General features: G+C 31.7%; 1 protein-coding gene and 1 pseudogene across 1 annotated transcript; both read right to left on the reverse strand.

Annotated features, from left to right (window-relative positions):
* Nucleotides 1–6,168: 6,168 nt before the first annotated feature.
* LOC129311675 (peptidyl-prolyl cis-trans isomerase CYP21-4-like) lies at nucleotides 6,169–12,390 on the reverse strand (annotated as a pseudogene).
* Nucleotides 12,391–12,934: 544 nt separating this feature from the next.
* On the reverse strand, nucleotides 12,935–18,265 carry LOC129311440 (glutamate receptor 3.6-like). Its single transcript, XM_054953771.1, has 8 exons — nucleotides 18,061–18,265; nucleotides 17,896–17,959; nucleotides 17,501–17,808; nucleotides 16,037–17,388; nucleotides 15,671–15,948; nucleotides 15,485–15,516; nucleotides 14,952–15,358; nucleotides 12,935–13,741 (listed from the first exon to the last, which is right to left on the reverse strand). Exons 3-8 carry the CDS (start codon nucleotides 17,766–17,768, stop codon nucleotides 13,244–13,246), a joined length of 2,835 nt encoding a protein of 944 aa, XP_054809746.1. The 5' UTR covers nucleotides 17,769–17,808; nucleotides 17,896–17,959; nucleotides 18,061–18,265; the 3' UTR covers nucleotides 12,935–13,243.
* Between the last annotated feature and the right edge of the window lie 4,904 nt (nucleotides 18,266–23,169).

Here is a 23,169-nt window from a genome sequence, read left to right on the forward strand (position 1 = left end):
GAAATCTGGTGGCAGTCACATCCAACGAGTTAAAAACAAATAAACTCTAAAAAGCACTTAAGAAACAGAAAAATGAGCTAACTTAAAAGATCTCCATGCCTGTTCTTCTATAAGCTTTTTTTATTTGGTTAATTTTTTTAATCAAAAGGTAATGTTGAAGAGAAAATTCATGTAAAATTATGTTCAGCATTGCATAGTCTTGTGTGGAAGGATGCCATGTTTTAACTCAAAATTTTAAAGCTCAAGTTTATAGATTCTTTCTCTTTATTTTATATTAATTATTAAGTTCAATTTTATTTGATGTAAGACTTTATATAATAAGTTCCCCATATTAAAGATGTTCAAATACCAAGTCTCTACCCTAGCAATCAAGCTAAGCTCAACGTTTCAAGCTTCAAAGGTTTTGAGTAAAACTTGAGTTGCTTTAATATTATTTATTAAAAATGGGGAGCAATTGTCCGAAAATAAACGATATGAGAAACGAGAAAGAATAGTAAAAGGATCATATCTTAATTTAAAACTTCAAGACTCAAATTTATAAATTTTTTTCTTTTATTTTTATGTTAGTTATTAAGCTAGATTTTATCTGATGTGAGATTTTTTGTATCAATTTAGATCCACTCACACTTAGACAACATAATAATCTCCCTCTCAAGTGTGAGTTTATGGGCTTCCCATATAAAAAATGCTCCAAACATCAAATTCTTACTTTATAGGGCCAACTCAGTTTTATGAGCTTTAAATAGTGTGGCACACCTAAATCCTTGCTGTAGTTAGGGCTAGGCTTACTTTGAGCCTTGAGTGTGTGCACAATAATATGCTTACAGACCTCATGAGAGACTTAGTTTTAATACCATTTGTTAAGAATGATAAGCGATTACTTGAGAACAATGGGAGAGGAGAAACGAGCAAGAGCAATAAAAGGCCATTACATTTTAATTCAAAACCTTAAAACTTAAGTTTATATATCTTTTTTCTTTATTTTATACTTCCATTATCCTAAATTATAAGATACTTTCAAATAAAATCATATGTATCAATTAAACTTATTAAATAGAATTTACAACTTTATTTTTTCAAAATAAAAATATAAACTTCCAAAAGTATTGTTCATTTGATACCCTATTTATGAAACAATATTAAAGAGAGAAAATATAATAAAAAGGGTAATATTAAAAAAATATTATTAATTAAGCCTTATTTTTGTCAGAGTATATTATATTTTGAAATGCCGAATCTCCTCAAAAGTATCTTATAATTTGAAACAGATATAGTATTAATTATTAAGCTCAATCCCATATGACTTAAGCTCACTCATATTTAGACAATCTAACAATTAGTTAGTACGCTCAACTCATCTCCTCACACACTTGTACGTACTGTTTGTAATAATATAATCATGTTGAAGAAATTAGCTGTAATATTTATTACTTATGAGTAATACAACTTACTGTATTGATATTAATATTGAGTGTAATTAATTGGTTTGGGCTAATCTGGTATCCACACAAAAATTAATTCACTTTCTATATATTAAATAAAAATTATTGATATATGATATCTATCAAATTAGTATTATCGTTAGTATTCCATGATAAGCATTTCTTTAAGAGAGGATAACATTCAAGTCTCTAGGAAATTAGGTGAACATGTAAAAAAATAAATTATAGATTTAAAAAAAAAAAGAACAGAAAACTGGGAGTGGCTAAGAGCAAAAAGATAAGGGCAAAACAGTGACACATGTCGTCGCATGTAGAAGAGACATTGTTTAATTGATGTGTCCTTTTTGATAAAACAAATTTAATTTCCAAAGTTCCTTTAAGAACATCGCACGAGGGCTCTCCTTTTAAATTAAAAGTGGAATTTGAATGCGACCCCTTCGCATTGTGGGCATTGCACGCCTTGCTTGCTTTTCTCTAATTATTTAAATTTCTATTTTCAAAATTATAAGAACCACTTTTTGTAGTTGACACAAATCCAACCCATCACCATTATTCAAACTTTTAATTTCATTTATTAACTTAATAATACTCCCTCCATCCTAAATTCTATAACACTTTTAAAAGATTTTTTTATTTTAAAATATAAGACATTTTAAATAGATTAATATTTTATTAAATGTACTAATTTTAATATTATCTTTTCTCTTTTTATAATTAACTTGTCTTTTTTTAATATATTAAATGATGAGTATTTTAAAAGTTTATAATTTTATTTTAAAAAGATAAAATTATTAAATATATTTAATAAGATTTATTAATATATAAAATTTTATTTAAAAATATTTTACAATTTGAGAGTGAGGGAGTAATATGTGGCCAACTTGTGGTTGCTTGTCCACGTGATTAATTAACGCCTTGGATGCTTCCCAACTCCTGTGATCTATTGGTCCTTGTCAAGCAAGATACGAGCGTTAAATGAATTATACTTACTTATTTCATATTACAAAATACTTTTAATTACTTTATATTCTTTATAAAGTAATTATTTATCTTAAAAATTATATTTTTTATTTAATAAAGTATTTCAATTAAAACATTTTATTAAATACATCCCTTAATTAAGATTACTTTTAAAACAATTTATTAACTGCATGTTGAATGACTTAAAATAATTTGTTTTAAAATATGATACTTTAAAAAAAACCTTATAATATTGGATTGGAGAGTAATACTCTTTTTGCTCGAAAATATAAGTTTGGGTTAAAAATTTATTTGAAAAATGAAAAATATTTTTACACAACAATAAAAAATAACCAATTTCATCAATTTATTAGTCATTTAGTCCCGTTAATTGGTTAACTAAATCTTATGTTTAGGATAAGAGCGAGCTTGTAAAAAATAATCCTAGTAAAATATATAAAAGCTAGTTTTGTGGATACAAATAGTTTTTATATTATTTTTGAATATTGATAAATGATCAACAAATAATTACTATAAAAGAATAATGACCATTGTGAAAAGTATTGTTCTCTTTTTTATTGGAAAACAGGTATGTCTTTATATAATTTAGATTATATGGTTTCATTCCACTAATCTTGGCTTCAATCCATTTTTTACCTTCGGAGACAGCTTAGAATAAGATTGAAAATATTAATCGAATTGGCCAAAATTAATACGATGTATCGGAGTCAAGTTAGTTCATATTACCAGGACAAAAAAAAAAAAAAAACTAGATAGTAGTTAGAACAATAAATAAATAAATCTTGAAAATATAAACAATTTAGAATTTTCTACTTTATAATAGGTATTTGTGATATTTAAATGAACTTACCTAATATTTATTTTATTAATATTTATCTTTTATTTCATTTTTTATTCTATAATGTTCTTTAAATTTAAATATAAAATGTTATATGTATATATACAGTTTAACGAAGCTAAACAATAACTAAATTATGGAATGAAAATTATTCTTGATTTTAACTCAAGAACTCGTTTTATCATCATAAGACTGCAATAAAATTATTTTAAAGCAGCGCATGCTATATCGTTTATTTGGTTCAGTTTAAAATTAAATTGACTTCATTGTTTTTTCATTAAAAAATAATGAATATGCTTTTCACTTAGGGGAAATCTCAATAAGGACCCCTTGACTTGACTTAATCAAAACTTCCAAAATTCTTAAATTTTAACAGGGGATTGAAATGAAATTAAAGGGTTGATTGAAACGACATTATTGATAAAACTAGATATATGAATAACTTATATTAAAAATATAAACAATTAATATATAAAAAATGAACAACTGACTTAAGTAAAATGATAGTTGAATTGCTATTAATGAGAACTTTAAATTTCACTATATCAATGATTTATTTTTCATGCATTAGTTGTTCATTTTTTTTATATGAGTTATTCATGTGTTTAAATTTATTTGTTTATATTTATAGTGGTATTATATTATTAATAAGAATTACACATTCCATCTACATTAATTGTTTATTTTTTAAATATTAGGTGTTCATATCATCATGTACAATAAGATTATTTTAATTAGCTTTTTAAACTTTATCTCAATCTCTTCCATGTGTAGTGAAATTGCAAAATTGTAAAAAATTTTAAAAATTAAGTTGGATCAAAGTTACCTCACTAAAATTTTCCTTTTCACTCAGGCACGGGACTCGTCACACTTGTGATTTTGTTTTCACAAGTCAAACCCCACTAGTGAATTGGTGCTTCATAGAGGTGGAGGAAAACCTTAAAAATTTTATAAAACGTGAGTGTTACAACCACTAGTCCAAATTAATTTAAATTTCTGTTATGTGAAATTATTATTATTAATGACATCAACGACGGCTTTATAAGAATTTTGGGAATACTCTTAATATTCTTACTTAATGTGATTGTATATTTTAAGATATATTCAATTTTATTGATCAGTAAACAAGCCAGGAAATTTTATGCTTTTTTCTAAATGTCATGTTATTCATTTTTCAATAAAAAAAAATCTGAACTACATAAGCTAATAAGAAAATAAAATGAAAAATTAATTTAATGGATACAATATAATGATATATACTTCCTTCATTCAAAAATGTAAGATATTTTTGAGGAATTGAATGTTAAAAAATGTAAGAAATTTTAATTTTTCAAGATGTAATTATTAATTTTTTTTTAAAAGTACCCTATTGATAATGATTTTATATTTATTGTAGGATATTTAATAAAAATAAATATAAAAAGATATAATTAATTTAAAAATAAATAACTATTTATTAGAGGTAAGATTCTATTTAAATTTTTAAACAGGAGAGTTCTAAAAATATAAAAAATAATTATTAATTTATTTTTATTTTCTTTTTGTTTAAATAGATTACAACTAAAAGTATGGCAATCTGTCGATGTGAAAAGATAAGTACGGCTGAAGGTTTTAATGTCTGGGGCGGCGTCCTATGAAAATATATATAAATATATTTGGGTGAAGAACGTTTGGGATGTTGATGTTTTCACGCCAACAAATTCAACATTTATTCAATATTAATGCTTACTGGTTACTAGTACTGTGGGACTTCAACCACGATGAGAAAGATTTTTTACGTACACAGGTCATATTCGAGCTTGCATTATATATTGCTTCGTTATATTTTTTATTTTTAATATTAGATAGTCTATTTTTCTTAAATTTTTATCGTTATCATTATTTATTTTACATTTTAACTAAACAATCCAAATGCACATTATTTAAACAAGAAAATAACGGCGTGGAGCTTTTTAGGTGTAGTGGATCACTAGACAGAAAAGGAAAAAGAGTATTAATAAAATATTGACAATTGGACATTTCCAACAATATAATTTTTTATGATTTATTATAATTGTTTGAATTGGAGGTTTTTTTTTTGGCTACATCTAGATATAAATAGAATATACCAATATTTTATTTCAAATTAATTTTGTATGATTAAATTACTTTTAGTATTGTCTTTTTATTTTATCTCGGTCCCTCGATTAAATTAAATATTAGTTAAAGTAATTAAACTTGCTGAGTTTATATATATCGGTAACGAAATAAATTCATAAATTCTTTAAAGTTTATTTTTATCTCGAAATATGTATAAAAACATAAATATACATTTGATCCTTAATTTTATATAAAATTTTAATTTAATTCGTTAATTTAATAAATTATTTTTCGATTCTCCAACTCAAATATTGTTAATTTTAAATAACTATTTTTTATACTAATTATTATTATTTTAAAAAATTAAATTTAATTGTTTAATATTTAAATGTTTTGTTAATGTTTAAAAGTTAATTAATGAAATAATTATGAAATAATTAAAAATGTTTTGCTAATATTCAATGCAGTAATTATTTAAATGTTCAATGTAATATTAATTTATTAAAATAAATTAAAGACATATTAGGAAGATAAAAAAATTGTTAAAGATTGATTATTATATTTTGTAATCGGCGCGTTTCATGGGGAGAAAAACATAGTATTCATTTGGATAACTCTTAAAAATACATTCAAATCACATTTGAAATATGCTTTTATTAAATCTAACAAATAATTAAATTTTTTAAATATACTTTTACGGTGTATAAAATTCAAACCAGCACAAGGGAGGTAATAAAGAGTATGTTATAGATCAAAACCGCTATAACTACACTACCACTAAAATGCCATCAACAGAAATAACGAGATACGTTTTTTCTTAAAAATAAAAAAAAGAAAAAAAAAAAACAAAAAAAAAAAAAGAAACAAATAACAAGATACGTGACTGCAAACGGCCAAAAACCTCAGCGTCACTGCCAAGCATAGCACCGAACAATCCGCCACCCTGCCGCCTTGCCCGGCGGCTAAAGATTCAAAGAACATGCCATGGTCAAAACAGCACAAGAGCTCAAGAAGTTCATTTGTTAGCAGAAGGGGAAGTCCTAGAGAATCCCAACCCGTGCCGAAAAGGCTCGTATGCAAACTGGCAGTTAACATGTAATCAGCAAACAAGAGATGCAGTGCTCATGTAGGGAATTCCTCAGATATTCTGTTGAAGTGTCACGTCAAGTATTTTAATCGGAAATTTTGGTTGGTAATGTTCATCCGTATCCATCTGAAAGAAAATCATGTCAAATTTAAATTCAACATCAATCGTAATCACAGATTCCATAGCCAATCTTGTACACATTTATAGATCATAAAACAACTATTCATGAGACTCATCGAGATATTTGAATTCGATTGTTCTGTTGCAAAAAACAAATGACTAAGCACAAGAACTCCCACATGACAAATCAAACAAGATGTGCAGGAAACGATTTCTCAACTTCGTAGGAAAATGACAAATGAAGTAAACAAAGTACAAAGAAAATAAATGAACTCAAACATATAATGGGATAAAAACCAGTCCATTCACCTGAACAACATCCTCCCCTTGATGACCCGCCCAAACACAATAAGCTTCTCATTTAGGTCTGGTATGGGTGCAGTTGTGATGAACAGATCAAATCCTTGTTTGTGTGTTTTCCATAGAAGTTCCAAGCATAAATGCTTCGTGCTTCACACTAGCCAAAAGTCAAAACATTTATTTAATATAGAAATTGATCAATAAATCGTCAACAGGTGAATGGTATATCAGAAACATCAAATTCTAAGACCAAAAGAAAAGGCACCTTGTAGTGTGCTTCCCTCTCACACTCCAATCAATGGCAGGTCCTTTCCCTTGGTTTTCCCCTGCTTGAATCACAAAGTGCTTGATTACATGATGAAAGGCATTCCCTTGAACCGCCCTTTTTGGCTGCAAAACCAGTGTAGCTTACATTAAAATCAAAAGCAAGTTACATAAAAGAAATTTCATAATGTAAATCATGCAAAGTTGCAATCATAAATGAAAGAACTCCCATGATTAGACCGTCATTCCCCCAACCACCCCCCCCCAAAAAAAAGGGGAAAAACAAGCATATCAGCAGCTTTAGTTGGCTTATCAGCCAGACGTGAACTCCATCCTTCCCTTCTAGTTCCTTCACTTGTAAATTTTTATAATAGCAGGTCCAGAAGCAATAAGCCCAGCAGAAGATTAAATCTCTAAACAAAACAAGCAATCAAAGCCCTATACAACTTTTAATTGTAGAAGAGCTATCCAAATAACTATGCATATACAATATTGCAAGTTGCAACTCCTTCTAAATAGTCATTTATGAAGTACCAAAGACAACTCATAAACACAGTTCTATTCCATAACTCACGTGAGGGGAATCTGGAAGATGCAGGCATTCCTCTATAGTTAGACAAACCATAGAATCCCACAGACTCCACAACAGCATGAAGTTTTGCTCTTACTTCATACAAATCCTTTGAACCTGATCGGAAGACACTGTTTGAAACTACCGGGACATGTCTAACTCTTGCCAAAAATAACAAGTTACTCAAGAGAAATCCCTAGCTCAACAATGGAAAAATAAATGAGTTGAAGCTTCTAAACTACATCTATACAGCACACTTGTCAAGAGAAAGAGATAAATGTAGACAGGAAACCTACATGTATTTCATTTGAGTTAATCCCATTTGGTAAAGTCGTCAAAAAAAAAAATGATCTGACTTTACCAGAAGTGTTAGATTTACGAGCAGGCTTGTCAAGAAGAAACCTTTCCCTAGTAACTGAAATTAAGATTTGGAACAAGAAAATGACAAATGAATCAAGATTGTAGACTCTTGTATAAGGACCAGAAGAAAGTGGAACAAACTTGACTAAAGTTTAAGGGACTGAAGCCCACTCCTTTCTCTATCATGCAATTTTATGGAAAAAGTGGAAATTCCAAGAATAATTGGCATTATCAAATTTAAAGATATTTTGAACGAATGGGAGGATTACCAATAAAAACAAAAAATAAAAAAGCCAATATAGATGAGAGAATGCTTCAGAAAGGGAACTTTCCCATCCAAGTATCCACCCAAAATTTTATTTTCTGTTACTATTCATATCATATATGTATTAAACTTAATTACAAATTGTTGGCCAACAACTTAATTACAAATTAAAACGGGGGTTAAAGGGATGGAACTTTTTTGCGAGAGGTGACTGGTATCCGAAACATTTTTTTTGGAGCAATGCTACCCTAGAACTTTCAAAAAGAGTGTAATTTTGCCCTACCATTAGTATTTTGACCGTTAATTTGACTTCAATTCCATGTTGGCAGCCATGTGGCATTTAAAAAAAAAAAAAATTCCCAATTCCACCACCATTTCACTCTTGGAGATGTGGGAGTCAAGCAGTCAAAGGAGTAACAAATGAAGCAGATGATGCTGTCAACGACTCCAATATAGAGAGAGAATGTTCAAAAAGGGAACTTTCCCATCCAGTACAAAAAATTTTCTGTTACACTTTCAATCATATATGATTAAACTTAATTACAAATTGTTGCCACAACTTAATTACAAATTAAAACGGGTTACAAGGGATGGAACTTTTTTGCGAGAGGTGCCTGGTATCCGAAACATTTTGTTTGGAGCAATGCTACCCTAGAACTTTCAAAAAGAGTGTAATTTTGCCCTACCATTAGTATTTTGACCGTTAATTTGACTTCAATTCCATGTTGGCAGCCATGTGGCATTTAAAAAAAAAAATTCCCAATTCCACCACCATTTCACTCTTGGAGATGTGGGAGTCAAGCAGTCAAAGGAGTAACAAATGAAGCAGATGATGCTGTCAACGACTCCATTGTGGATCATAGTGCTGAGAAGAAACAGATTTCGGTGAGTCAAAAGGACGTGGAAATGCTTTGCAGCTCAGCCCAGTACAAAGAAACCTGGAAGCACAGCCTTTCAAAAGCAAGCAACACCACTGACGTTAACGAACTCATCAAAACAGCCTTCCACACTGCTGCCACCAAGGCGTCTGCACCTTAATAAATTTTGGCTTAAAGACTCTGAAGTGACCAAGAGCACATACTTGTTCTTTTGAGTCTGATAATGTTGAGCGAAATGAGGCAAGCACTGCAGCCTATGCCCATGAGGTTGTAAACCTTAATATCGAGTGAAACGAGGCTAGTGCTACAGCTTGGCTGACCTGGCAAGATGTTTGGCAATGCTGTTTGGAAGAACTCCTCCATCTCCAAGATGCTGTCGTTGAGGGTGGGAGAGGCTTCATCACTAGAGAAGACATTTCTCATGGCGTAGGTTTGCTCGCCGATGCCAAAGCTGACGATGGCTTTGAGGAGGAACTTGTACTCGCTGAGGTCGAGGTTTTTGGTTTGCTTGATAACCCTCCTGCAAAACTCGGTCTCGCTTTCGATTGTCGGTGGGTTTGTAGCATTGGAAGTCAAGGGTATAGCATTCTTGGTCTTTTTGGTGGTCAAAGAATTTCCAGATCAAGAAGCAGGAGTAGGATGCCAGAGCAATGTAGAGTACAGTGAGATCATCTATGAAGAAGAGAGAGCAGAAGAAATAATGCTTAGGTGGAATTTTTTTTTTTAATGCCACGTGACTACAAACCTAGTAGTAAAGTCAAACTAATGGTCAATATTGATGGCAAGGCAAAATTACACTCTTTTGGAAAGTTTTGGAACAACATTACTCCAAAAAATATTAGGATAGCAGGTGCCTCTCGCGACAAAGGTTCAAGACATTTTTGCCCTTTAACCCAATTAAAATAGCATAGAAATATAAGGTCTTATGTGCTCTAAATGCAGAATATATTCACTCAGCATATATTAATGGCACTACAAAGGACAAAAATGAGGTGGTGTAAGTGAAACTTAAGACTCCAATCAGTTTATTAACATGAAATTTTTGTTGCCCTTCTCTACGTTACCTTCATAACCCAAACCTAACATCTCCCCTACTCCAGCAACAAAATAAGGCAAAGGTAAAAGTTTTCAAGTAACAAGACCAAAAACAGTAAGAAATTCTAAAATTAAATCTTATACAAAGTACAGACCACAGAAATGGGAAGCCTTGAACTTACCATAAGTCAATGAATTCATCAACAACTTCAGGGGAAGTTTCCTTGTAAAGTTCTATTATTATAGAGCCTTTAGAAGTATTTAAAACCTATAACAATACACAATAGAAAAGATTAAGCACGTTAATTTCATATAATAATTTCAATGAACTAACATTTTGAGTGTCTTGCATGAAAAAATAATTCTAAATGATTTGCAAAAGCAAAGAAGAAATGCAGCCTGGTGAAGAAAACTTACAGCATATCCAGGCAGCTCAGATTTTTTTGAGTCCACAAGAGTATTTTCAGCCTTCAGAAACAACAGGACAGTAGAAAAGTCAAAGCCAAAGCCAAAGTTATGGACAAATACAAAGACCCTTGGCCTTTATGGCACCTTATCTCCACAGGCAAAACACACACAGTTTATACATTGCACATATTGATGAAGAATGGATAAGAGACATGGCAAGGGTACTATGAGATGTCTAATAAAACAAATATAAGAGAAACAGAAAATCTTGAAAGCTCTGCAGAATGACTAATGAGTCGTAGGTTTTACCTTAGAGACTACCATTTGATTCTCTGATCGAAATCTTGACCTGAACGCAGGCAAGAAAATAAATTGTTAGGAACAGACGATGCTCTTCCCAAGCCCAAACTTATATAAGAAAACGAGGCATGTCCTGTCAAAAATCAATAATCATCATCATATACTATAGCAGACATCCCATAACCCATATATTACCAATGCTTATTCAACATACACACGCCTTGATAACGTTCATCAATCAACAAATCTGATGCAAAATGGAAGAACCAACGTGCATTCCCAGCAAGGGGAAAAACCCAGATGAAGCATACAATTTTAAAAAGTGACATTATAATCTCACAAAAGTTAGAGTTCCAGTTCCACCAATGATTTTTATGAAATGATGTTATTATATCGTGACGTAGTTGCAAATCTTTTCTCACTCTGAATTTGCCTTCATATGTAGAACAGAAAATATTTAACTAACCTGGGAAACCAATGTCCGTACGTCATAAACAGCAAAAACACTATCAAGACAAGAATTAAGCAGTAAAATGTAACAGTTGATGCACATATTCGGGAGGGCCCCTTCTTTCTCTTGCTTTGCTGTAGCAGAGCTTGAGGCTTGATCCTAGCCATTTTCAGTTCCAATCCCAATTAGCGGGATCAAAGTAAGGCCTAGGAAAGGAAGGGAGAAAAATCAAAGAAAATTATGACAGATATCATTACCATAAGTGAATAAAAAGAAAATTTCTTGCTACCAACTTAAATAAGAATAGTTTTGACAAAAAAAAAAATATATATATATATATATATATATATATATATAAGAATACCGAAAACAGCAATCGAACTCCGTGGTTTTGAAGTTTCAAAATCTAAACATGTTTGAAGAACTTTATCTCGTCCAGCAGCAAGAGTTTTCCTCCCAAAGCAACCATATAATCGGACACAAATTAAGATCGAACTAATCATGAAAATTCAGACAGTTGCATCTCCTAAATGAATCCTCTCGCATACTTACTTAAAAAATAAAACAAATATATGTTAAAATCATGATCCTCATACATGGACAATGAAAGTCAAGATCACAAACGAAACCTGCTTTTGGAAATCAAGAAGAAAAACTGAATTAAATAAAGGGGAAAGAAACACCAATAAGGAATTAAAAATCCGGTGATTGAGTTTGGAAGGACGACATTCAAAGAAGAATAAAAGTAAATTAAAAACAAACAAAACAAAACTTGCGAAAGCGTGAGTCTCTGGCGCAGAATAGAGAATGCACCTGAACTAGAACGGTCGGGCCCAGAGTAGGGTGGATCACAGAGAAACCAGCCAGATGATTAAACGGAGATGGCGGTTTGATTAGCAGCCACGATTGACGGATAAGCAAACCACATCAATCAACTGAGTGCTAATTTTCAACGAAGGAAGTTTCCAAGTGCAAGTGGTACAAGCGTTTCAGTTGGCAGCGAAGTGGTGAATAGAGATGAAAAGGTGAAGACTAAAAAAAAAAAAAAAAGCTATTTGTTAATTAAAAAAATTGTTAACTGTTCACCAAAAAAATTGTAAACCCACTTAACTGTTGATTATTTTTATTCTATTATTAATTTATTATTATCATCATCTGCACGCATCATGTTATATAAAAATTATAACTAGCGTTCTGTGCCAGAATATTTCCTCAATTTTTTTCCTCTCATTGGAGTAATTTAGTCATTCATATTCACTAAACCAACTGAAAAAAAAAAAAAAACATTATTGGATGGGTAAAAGGTTATATCATGAAGATATAAGGTTTTTCTTAATTATATTTTCAGATAGTTAATGGACAATACTCATCTGCCACGATGGAATGAATAATTAGAGGCAACAATTTGATCTGGTAAATTTATTTAAGCAAGAATGTTAATTAATGCTGGAAAGATGAAACTGCTTCAAAAACAAATCAGATAGACGCAGGTGCCATGGTGGATTTTACAAGGGGGAAAAAAAATATTTCATACAAAATGACATGATACAACATCTACTGAGAACATAGGTGTACCGTCATTAACATTTCACTTCATCGTTCTACATACATTCTACATAGAACCATGAATAGGAAAAAAATTGAAAACTCACCTAGCCCCTCCTCTCCTATGTTTCTTTCTTTATAACGGTTACATATACATGCATGCATGTATATCTAACTATCTATCTATCTAAGAGGTGGAAAATGCTATCCGAGTAAAGTGAAGAGAAAGATAGAGACAACAATGAAACCTATATTTATCTGTATCTCTTCTCTCTCGGACAAGCGATAATAACGTGTTGTGGAAGTAAGCAGGAGATGATCAGGCGTCATAACTACAATCAATGCTTTTGTTTGAAGAGGATTGAGCATATCCTTTGTTGGAGTATATGGTCGGTGATGACATTGATCCACCCTCAGTGCTATTGCTTCTGTATGAGATCCTTTCCATTTGCCTGCGCTTGGACCGGTCCTTAATTTCCTCCTCTTTCTCGTCCGCAAATGTCAGGAAAGTCCGGAGGTGCCAGGACATGGAGCTCCTGCCGGAAGACTCGAGTTCGTCAGAATAGTGTTTGGTGTATTGTCTCATCATCTGTATGAAATAGATGAGAAGAGCAAGCAAGCAAGCGAGTCCACACATCAGATAGAGACCCCAGAAGGCTTTGAGGTCAAGTCTGTCCACTTCAAGCTTTGCGCCTTGAGCTAAGCACGCACTATTCAAGAGCCATTTGTCATGGATTCTTTGAAGATCTCCATTCTCTGCCAGTTCCAGAATAGCTGTTGATAGGTCAACTGCTAAAGGAGAGTCTCTTGGAAATGCCTGAAGGGGTGGAACAGAGAACAAAAGGAATAAATGTACAAGTGAGTTGAAACAGAGAGATTTGAAGAGTATAAAAGGAACACAAAGCCTTTACTTTAACCATTTCTTTTAATCCCTAAATTTTTTCATTTTTCAATACAAAAATAACTTCTCAAACATCTCAGGAAATCTGAAATTAGTAATCAAATATTTATAATGGATACTATTTTTGTTATATTAAAATTTTAATGAATAAAATAAGTAATATATATCTATATAATTACTAATGATTCATCTACAACTCAACCACAATCTAGCCTTTAAATCATGAATCAGCACCTCTACCAATTCAATGATCTATCCATTAAAAAAACAAAACAAAGCATGGGACAGAGTTCGAAATCAAGCTTCTCCTTGAATCAAAGTGTCTTTGCGACTTGTAATATGATAGAGCTGCAGAACTAGAAAAGATTTATATATCATTTCCTAGGGCCTATAGCATAATCTATGGGAAGGGAAATGGTATAGGAAAGAGCAAATCCAATGGACTAAAGAATCATCTTCCAGTGGATAAGAGAATTACTCAAAGGCTCCTAGCCATAGGGGAAAAAGTGGTGTACAAATAGGGATTAGGTGCAGCTAGGAGTAGCTTAGTATATTGTAACCTTTTGGGTCTTGAAATCTTTCCCTCTGCCTAGAGAAAGGGGCCTGGAGTCTTTTGAATATTGAGAGTGTGAGGAGAGTTCTAGCCTTCAAATGCCAAGTTGGGGTGGAGGAAGATCATCTTTCTTCTTTCTTCACTATTTTATCCTTCAGTTTTAGCGTGTGCTAGTGAATGGTTTATGGTTTATGTTGTTGTTTATGGGTGTGCGAGGGAGATATGGTTACTTGATTCAAAATCTTCCTTGTACTCCAATTTCATCATTCAACGATAGTATTTTCAGGCCCCATTAGTACTGTATTTTTTGGTTTTTACTTGTTTAAAGCTCATTAGAATAGAGGGTTCCGTATGTCAGTTGTAATAATAGGAGCTACGTAAACTTGTATCTCATGAATGGATTGCCCTCTGATTCTATTGAGAATGAGTGCTATAGACAATATGAACTGCAGAACAAAGCAAGAACCAAAGAATAGTCGTCTTGAGAAGTATAACGGCAAGTTTTGAGTAAATAGCGCATCTTAAGAAGCAGAAAGGAACAAGAAAACCATTAGTGTAAGGATAGGTACTCACAAATCCCCAACCATCTCTGGAGAACTCGTGACCTACAATGGTAAAATCACACCGGCTTGAAAGGAAGAGTTCAACATAAGCACGCTCATCGACATATGCAGCAACACCACCATTTTTGGGACCACTTTTCAATGCTTTAGCAGTCTCATCTCCATTTTTCAGAGGAACTAGTCTTGATTCATGAATACCAACTTCCTCAACTAAGTAATCTCGACTGAAAGAACCCTGTGAGTAGCCAACAGGTTCTTTGCTGTTTACTAAACTTTCAATGCCTTTAATTGGGGAAGAAAGCTGTTGTACTGTAAGGATTGAGGTCAGACTTGCTGTGTAACTTGAATTAATTATAAGAACCACAAATAGCCATATAAGTAGCACGAAGCGACCAAGTGTGCTCACTGTATTTTCCCCTACATAGTAAATAGAAGAGTAACTTGTTAAATCAAAACAGTGGTGGCCAAAAAAAAAAAGTTATCAAACCAAACAGATATTGTCTAGAGCATGGCTGTTGCAAAGGACAAAGATCCAGCACTTACTGTGAGCAAAGAACATAGTTGAAAAGCTAAACCTGCCAAACACAACATAAATCGGAGTTAAAGATGTATCTTGTGCTTAACAGAATCAAAAGGTACAGTTTGCAACGTAATATTATTCTATGCATCAAAAAAATTTCAGATATGGTTTTTCAAGGATTGAGGGAGAAATAACTCATATTTCCTCACCACAAAATTGTCACAACTTGCTTTTTGGGAGGTCCTCGAAAATCATCATTCAGCCTATGCTCCAATATCCAAACAACAGCTCCCACCGCTAAGAAGAAGATTGCAGTGACACACCACATCATTGGTGTAAATGGCCTCAGGAAAGCCCACGCATTGGATTCTACCTTCTTAACAGGTGCTACTACTACTAGACCAGACTCGATATACGGCTGAGTAAAATCCACCATCCTTGTTCTTACTGTTGTAATTGTAATGTCACCTACTGCAGCATCAAAGACCTGTAAGGGAAGAGGAAAAGTAGTCAGTCTCACAGGAGAATCTTTCAAAAGGCTCAAACTCCACAGACAAGTATATTTGGATACTTACGCCAGCTGTGATCATACGAACAAGGTCAGTCTTATTAGGATTGCTCTGACCATCCCCAAATGGAATAAACTTATAGGGAACAGCATAGGGCAGTAAGTTCACTGCAGCAAGGAATACATCAATGCAGAATCCCTTGAACATGTCAGTGCCTTGTATTTGTGAGATAAACGCTCGGTAACTAACCCTTCTTGGTACTCCAATTCTTAGGTGCCTTCCATTGTTTGGAAAAACCCAACCACGAGGCTTCTGGGTTGTTTCTCCAGGCCAAATAACGGGGAGTAGCTTTTGATTCACACTGGAATGATTGGCTGGCTTTGAATAAAGTACTTCCGGAGGATCAACAGATAATCCAGAGTGATTAGACCAGTAACCGATCCTCCTTGCACCTGTTCCTATCACATTGATGATTTCATATGATGGATTCATAAGATTTCCATCAGATGCATACTTAATATGACCTGTTACTCCAGTCATTTTAACCCCATAAACATTGGTACGCAACAGATTTCCTTGATCGAAGATGTTCACCTCATCAAGATGCAAGTTGTCTCCACGTAGTTCAGATAGCTTCGGGTCATATGAGAACGTGATTCGGTTCCCTTGTTTGAAAAATGTATCAAGTGCATGAGCAAGCATATAAACAGTATCATATGCATAGAGGCCAAAAGTGTTCAATCCGAGTGGACCATCGGCAGTCATTCCACGAGTCAGATTTTTCCACCTAGAAAAGAAATTTCTCTTTAGCTCTGAATCAGATGTGTGCACACGCAGTGTAAGAACTCCTTGAATTTCATCTGTTTGATCTGAGGGGATGTGATTCTCAGAGTCCAGAATAGTAGTGAGAAAGTTAGTGGCTATCCAGACATAGCCAGATCCCATCATCCCAAGATATTTTGCCAAATTAAACACCTTGGGGCCCCAAACAGAAGTAGCGTGAAGAACTATAACCCGAGATTCAGCAAGAGCCACCTGAACAAGCACATCAGTAATCTCCTCCTTAGTTGCTTCAGAGCTTATCGGTGCTTTATATGAGATTTTACAACGTTTCTCTGCAAGCTTATCCCCTAAAGAACCAATTCCATTCCTCCCATGGTCATCATCAACATAAATTGCAATAACCTCTCTCCACCCATAGAAGTCTATAAGCTCAGCAATTGCAGTCATCTGATAAATATCGCTAGGAGCAGTTCTAACAAAGAATGGGAATTGAAGTGAAGAGAGTGTAGGGTCTGTAGCTGAAAATGATAGAAGCGGAACTTGGAGCTCGTTGGCAACATGAGCTATGACATGAGCTGTTACAGATGTCTGGGGACCAATTATAGCCACAGTGTGTCTTGCCATGAGCCGCAAGACTGTTACGCTTTGGTAATTTAGTTAAAGTACAAAGAACTATAATCCGCAAGAGTTGAAATAACTTCAAGTGAAAATATGAGCAAGAAGATGAGGATGTTGCAAAGGACCTACCTTCAGAAATGCTGAGAAAACCTCTGTATTTGGAGTCCTCTTGCATTGAGAGCCTCAGATCAGTTTTTCCGAGAATGGAAGGATCGGAATTTATATCTGCAACCGCTGCTTCAATAGCTATTTTTACAATTTTACCAACGGTGCTATTGAAAGAGAAGAGTCCTCCAATATTTACAAATTCGGGTATTGCTGAACTATTCACGCCAGCCCCAGACGAAGAAAGCCAATTAGAGAGGACCATTAACATCACAAGCCAAACCTTAATCATGGTTGGAAGTTGCACACCACCAAGACGATAAATTTCCGGCCTTCAAAGCAGAGGCAGCAGACATCTCAAGTTAGTAACTCAGAGGGACTTCACAGAAGAAGTTAAAGTGAATAACCAAAAAACTAACCTGAAAGTTCGGGTCAAATTCGGATCAAGTCCAGGCAGAGGAAAACCATGAACAGTGTGGAAATCTAGACAAAGAAGAAAATGGAAGAAATTTGAGAAACAATAAGTTAATAAATAAAGTAGAGTTAATGATTATGAGAGCATTATGAATAAATGCTATACACACCTGAAAATATTGGTGCACTTTTCTTCTTCTCGTGTGGTGCCAAAATCCAAAAGCTGCGATCCCGTTGGCATCTACAGCTTCGGGTTTGTAATGCCGCCCGCTCATGTATTGAAGACGATTAATTCTCACTGTACAGTGTAAACAAACACACGCAACAGTGTCAAACGATGGCCTCCTGATGGGGTATCACCGTGGGTTTGGACAAGACAATTAGAAGAGGGGCGCCATTGGATGCGATGAGATTAGCTTCCAATGACGTGGAATTTATATGGCAATAGTTAATAGAATCTGGCTCCACCCGCGAAGCCAGCCACCATCCGGGATGATGGGGTCTTCCAAAAATATTTTACTCTTTTTTCAAATATATAATTTTAACAATTTTTCTTTGCAATTTAATATTTTTGTTTTAAAAAATATAAAAAATATTTATATAATATTAAAAAATTTAGGACATACTTCCTCTGGACTTATATAAGAATTGATAGTCAAAACTAGAGTAAAAAATTATATATGAGAGAAAAAAATATTTTTTAAAGATGATGATTTGATAAGAATAAATTTTAAAAAAATTAACTTAACTACCATACTTTAGGTTTGGTAAATTGATTTTAAGTGACTTATATGTAAGATAAAAAAGAATATGGGTATAGTATAATTAAAAAATGATTTCAATTCTTCGTGTTTTCTTTTGCCAAAATTTTCAGTCATTTATGTTAAAAATGATAAATGATAACAAACAAAATAGCGACAAATAATCGTTTTTTTTTTTATGAAATACTGTGGTTTTTATTTTGTGGCTAACGAGTGGCGTTGAGCAAAGTCAATATAGTTCCAGAGTATACGAGAGGTGAAAGTAATAGTAATGCGGTTGTTGGACACATATTTGTCACGTGATTCATGATTAAAAGAGGAAAAATTTTAATTAAGGACCATAAATGAGGTTTAATTATTAGTGAATCTCAAAAAATAAATAAAACTTCACTTCAGTCCAAAAAAATTAAAGCATAAATATTTTCAACGGTGAAAAAAATCAAACCAATCTTAACTTATTATACAAAATTGTTAGTTATTAATTTTCTCACTTCATTTATTAATTTATTAATGTAAATTATAAATTATATGAATTTATATATTAATAATTATATAAAATTTGACGTCGATTGTTCAATTACAAATAATAATATCAGTTATTAAATTGTTAACTTTACTTATTAATTTACTAACATTAATTGTAAACTATTAACAGGTATTATAATTTACAACTGATATTAATAAATTAATAAATAAAATTATTAAATTAATAACAGATGTTACTGTTTGTCTGACAAACAAATATAATTTACAACTCATATTGATAAATTAATAAGTAAAGTAAGAAAATTAATAACTAATAATTTTGTATAACAAATGAAAGGTAATTTGATTTTTTTATTATTGAAAATATTTTCACTTTAATTTTTTTGGACTAAACTAACATTTCAAATTTTTTGAAATTAATTAATAATTAAATCTTAATTAAAATTCTACCATTTAAAAAAAAAGGGTGGGTATACTTTCCCTTTATGATTCATGTCTTCAGGATGGCCTGTTACTTCTGGAGGAGAAATTTTTAGAAAACTCCGCGCATCATCTAATCCATAGTTCGTGTGATAAAAACATATTGTTTAAATAGGATTAAATAAAAATTAATTTCAATATTAATAATAGTAAAAAAATTAAAAATTAAAAAAATATTTTATTATAAGTAAAAAATATTAAAAATAAAATAAAAATATATAAAATTTTATTTAATTGAATTGGTAATGACTCATGGATAACATATACCCATATAAGAATTTCTAGTCAGCAAAACAATTGTGGCTCTTCATGAAAATTTCATAAAATATTTTTGCTAATTTTACTTGGGCTTGGTATGCAATAACAAAATGTTATTTAAAAATTATTCTTGAAGTCCCCATAGTTGAAGTTAAGTCTCAATCCAGTCTTTGTACTTTAATTTTTTTATGCTATTAATGTGACTGATTTAATAAAATATTAATAAAGTATGCCTTTGGTATTTTAAATTTATAAAGATTTTATTTTAATTTTTAAATTTTAAAAAATATCTTTACAGTCTTCTAATTCTAACACATTATATATTAAAATTTTAAATATTGACAAAATATTTTTAAATTTCAATGTATTAAGTTTTATTTTTTTGATATAACAATAATTAGCATAAAAAATAATTATTTAAAACTAATGGTATTAGAATTAAAGGATTGAAAAAGGATCAAATTCAAATTTTATATAAAATTACAAACCTTAAAGTACACTTTAGAATAAAATATTTATCCAAAACCAATTTAACCATGATTTTCTTAGCAAAAAAAATTAACCTTGGTCTGATCATAGTACTAACTTTCGATCATTAAATTTTAAAGCAATATCTAAAATAATTTAATAACTGATCTGATTTTTATTTTTCAATAATTTTTATGGTTCTTCTATATATGAATCTTCTTCCCCTATGTACAAGCCATTTTCTAAAAAAATTTGATATTTCTTTTCATAAGTGTTTTGCGTTAGTTCTTTTTATCTACATCAACGAGATGATTCCTTTGTTATTGTGATACTTTTTCGTTGCTTTTAAATTTTTGTAATTGTGGCCTTTTTTTTTTTTTTTGCTCTTGCTTTTAGTTGCTCTTTCTTTTTCTAAGCCTGTTTGTGATCGTCTTATTTTGTTTAATAGAGATTGTCTTTTTATTGAAAAAAAACCATTACTTTTTTTAAATTTTATCATTTCTCAATTTTCTCTTAGTAGAATAAAAAGTTGTCAGTACGTGTGAAAGAAAAAAATATCTGTAAAAATGATATATTTAATAAGAATAAATTATGAATTTTTTTCCTTTTTTAAACATGCAACAGCAATAACTTAATTATATCCCCTTAATTTCATGAAGATGGTTATAAATAACTTATATATGCCACAGGAGAGATTACCTCATTCTCTCCGATTCTTATAACTTGACTAAAGTGAGTTATATTTCCTCTTTGAGAGTGACATCTTACCCTGCTTTACGAATCCATGATTCATGTGTTGGCATTGGCACCAAAATGTCATTCAATTATATAATTAAAAATAATTTCGTGATGTCCCATTTATTACTCGGACCGAAAAAAAAAAAAAAACTTCTCTTTGTTTGAATTATTGAGGTTTCAAGTAAAAAATCCAAAAAATATCGTAAATTAAAGTCAGGCATAAATATAATCTTTTAAAATACAATTTATATAAAGTATAAACATCTATTAATCGTGTTAAAATTTTGCAAACGATATATCATCATCTGCCTGGCATTTCTCGTCTGATCAGGGTGACAGGAGCACATGACTTTAGCGACGCCGAGTCACCGACAATAATTATTTGTTTATAAATCATTAAAAATATAATATAATTTCTTTGCTGACAAGTGTTTTTGTCAAAAAAATATTTACAAGAATTTATTTTCGATGGAGCTTCATAGGATTAGAATATCAATCATCAATCAATACCTTAATCAAATTGTGTGAGAGACTCCCTGCCATCCCAACTCTGAGTACTTTATAGATTATGTAACCACTAATAAAACTAAAAGTGATAATTTTGAAATAAAATTACCATTTTTTGTAAATAATTAATAAAAAATAAATCCCAAAATGTAAAATATTTACTATTATAATGCACACGTTTGACTATTTTTATTAGACGTAACATAATTAAATACTCCAAACATAACCTATATTTATAATAGAATAAAATCAGATTAACACTTGAAACATGACCCGTATTTATAATTAGGTACTCCAAATATATAGATATATATATATATATATATATATATATATCAGATTAACACTTGAAACTGAAGAATAAAATAAAATCTGTGTTTATATATTCAAAAGCAAAATAAGAATATCCGTAACATAATAAGCAAGGACGGACCTAGGGGGAAAAAAGTGTACCCGGGGTGGAAATCAGTCAAATCACTACTGTTCCTAATTATTAAAAATACTAGTTTAAATAGTTATTAAATAAGTATGGTACTAGAAGGTATTATAATTTTAAAATAACAACAAAATACTACCACCAAAACGAACGTAAGAAATTGATATTGTTAGGCATATATTATGATTATGGTTTTTTCCAATATTATTTAAGATTATATTCACTAGTTCTTCATTAAAAAAAATTATTCTATGATCTTCAATTATTTATATATGTAGATGTATATAAATGAGGGGCTCCCCCTTGTCTCGTGATGCTCTGTTAGGGTTTCGACCCTTCCCTCATTTCCAGAGGGTTCTCTACTCAGTGGGGTATGTCGTTGGTAGCATCTCTTTCTCAGCTTAGGCCAACCGTGTGGGTCGGGTGGTTTTGGCTTGGGGCTATGGTGATTGTAGGTTTTAGGGTGTGTGTGTAAGGGATTTCGAAGAATGGTAAAGCTAATTTGGAGATAGCAACAATTAGCAAGGTGGAGGAGGCTTCTTGCATTTGGTTTTCTGATCTTGATAACTTTAATGTTGCAGAGGATTTACATTGGCTGCCTCCCTATTCAATGTTCTCATGTTGACAGACAAAAGGGATTTGGTGTGTTCAGGTGAATCCACGATGGTTGAATTTATGAGCTCGAGTGCATCAGTGATGGTGAATCCAATCTCCTTAGTCAAGGTGGTTCATAATAAGTTTAGCAACTCTGTGATAGAGGTCCAATCATGGAATCGTCCTTTTTAGGGCCATCAACTTTCAGAGAAGATATAAAGGTTGAAAGATAAGTTTAATCTAGTCTTTGGTTCTTATTTATGGTATAATGTCTCTATGCCTATTTTCTTGATGTTTTCTGTGGCTTATGGTTGATATTTTCTCGTTGTTGTGGCTAAGCATTCATGGTTGATATGGGTCCTTATCTCTGAATCAATGAATATAGTGGTTCTGGGTGTGTTAAATGTTTATGTTTAGTTGAACTATTATATAACTCAAAGCTTTTGCTTGCTGTGCTTGAGATTAATTGTATGTGCAAATGCTTGGAATGGATTTATCTTGGTTTAGTAGGTCACTTGTGTTTGCAATGTAGTGAATCTCTTTTTGAGGAT

This window comes from Prosopis cineraria, unplaced genomic scaffold, assembly GCF_029017545.1.
Source record: "Prosopis cineraria cultivar Desert tree isolate PC_DT_omini unplaced genomic scaffold, ASM2901754v1 PC5, whole genome shotgun sequence".
In the NCBI taxonomy this organism is placed as follows: domain Eukaryota; kingdom Viridiplantae; phylum Streptophyta; class Magnoliopsida; order Fabales; family Fabaceae; genus Prosopis; species Prosopis cineraria.

Bases quoted from the DNA above. Each gene is read 5' to 3' on its own strand.
- LOC129311440 (XM_054953771.1), bottom strand. From the start codon at position 17,768: ATGATTAAGGTTTGGCTTGTGATGTTAATGGTCCTCTCTAATTGGCTT. The intron at 17,389-17,500 runs GTAGGTCCTTTG...AAAGCGTAACAG, and splicing joins TTTTCTCAGCATTTCTGAAG to TCTTGCGGCTCATGGCAAGA. The intron at 15,517-15,670 runs GTGAGGAAATAT...TGTGTTTGGCAG, and splicing joins CAAGTTGTGACAATTTTGTG to GTTTAGCTTTTCAACTATGT.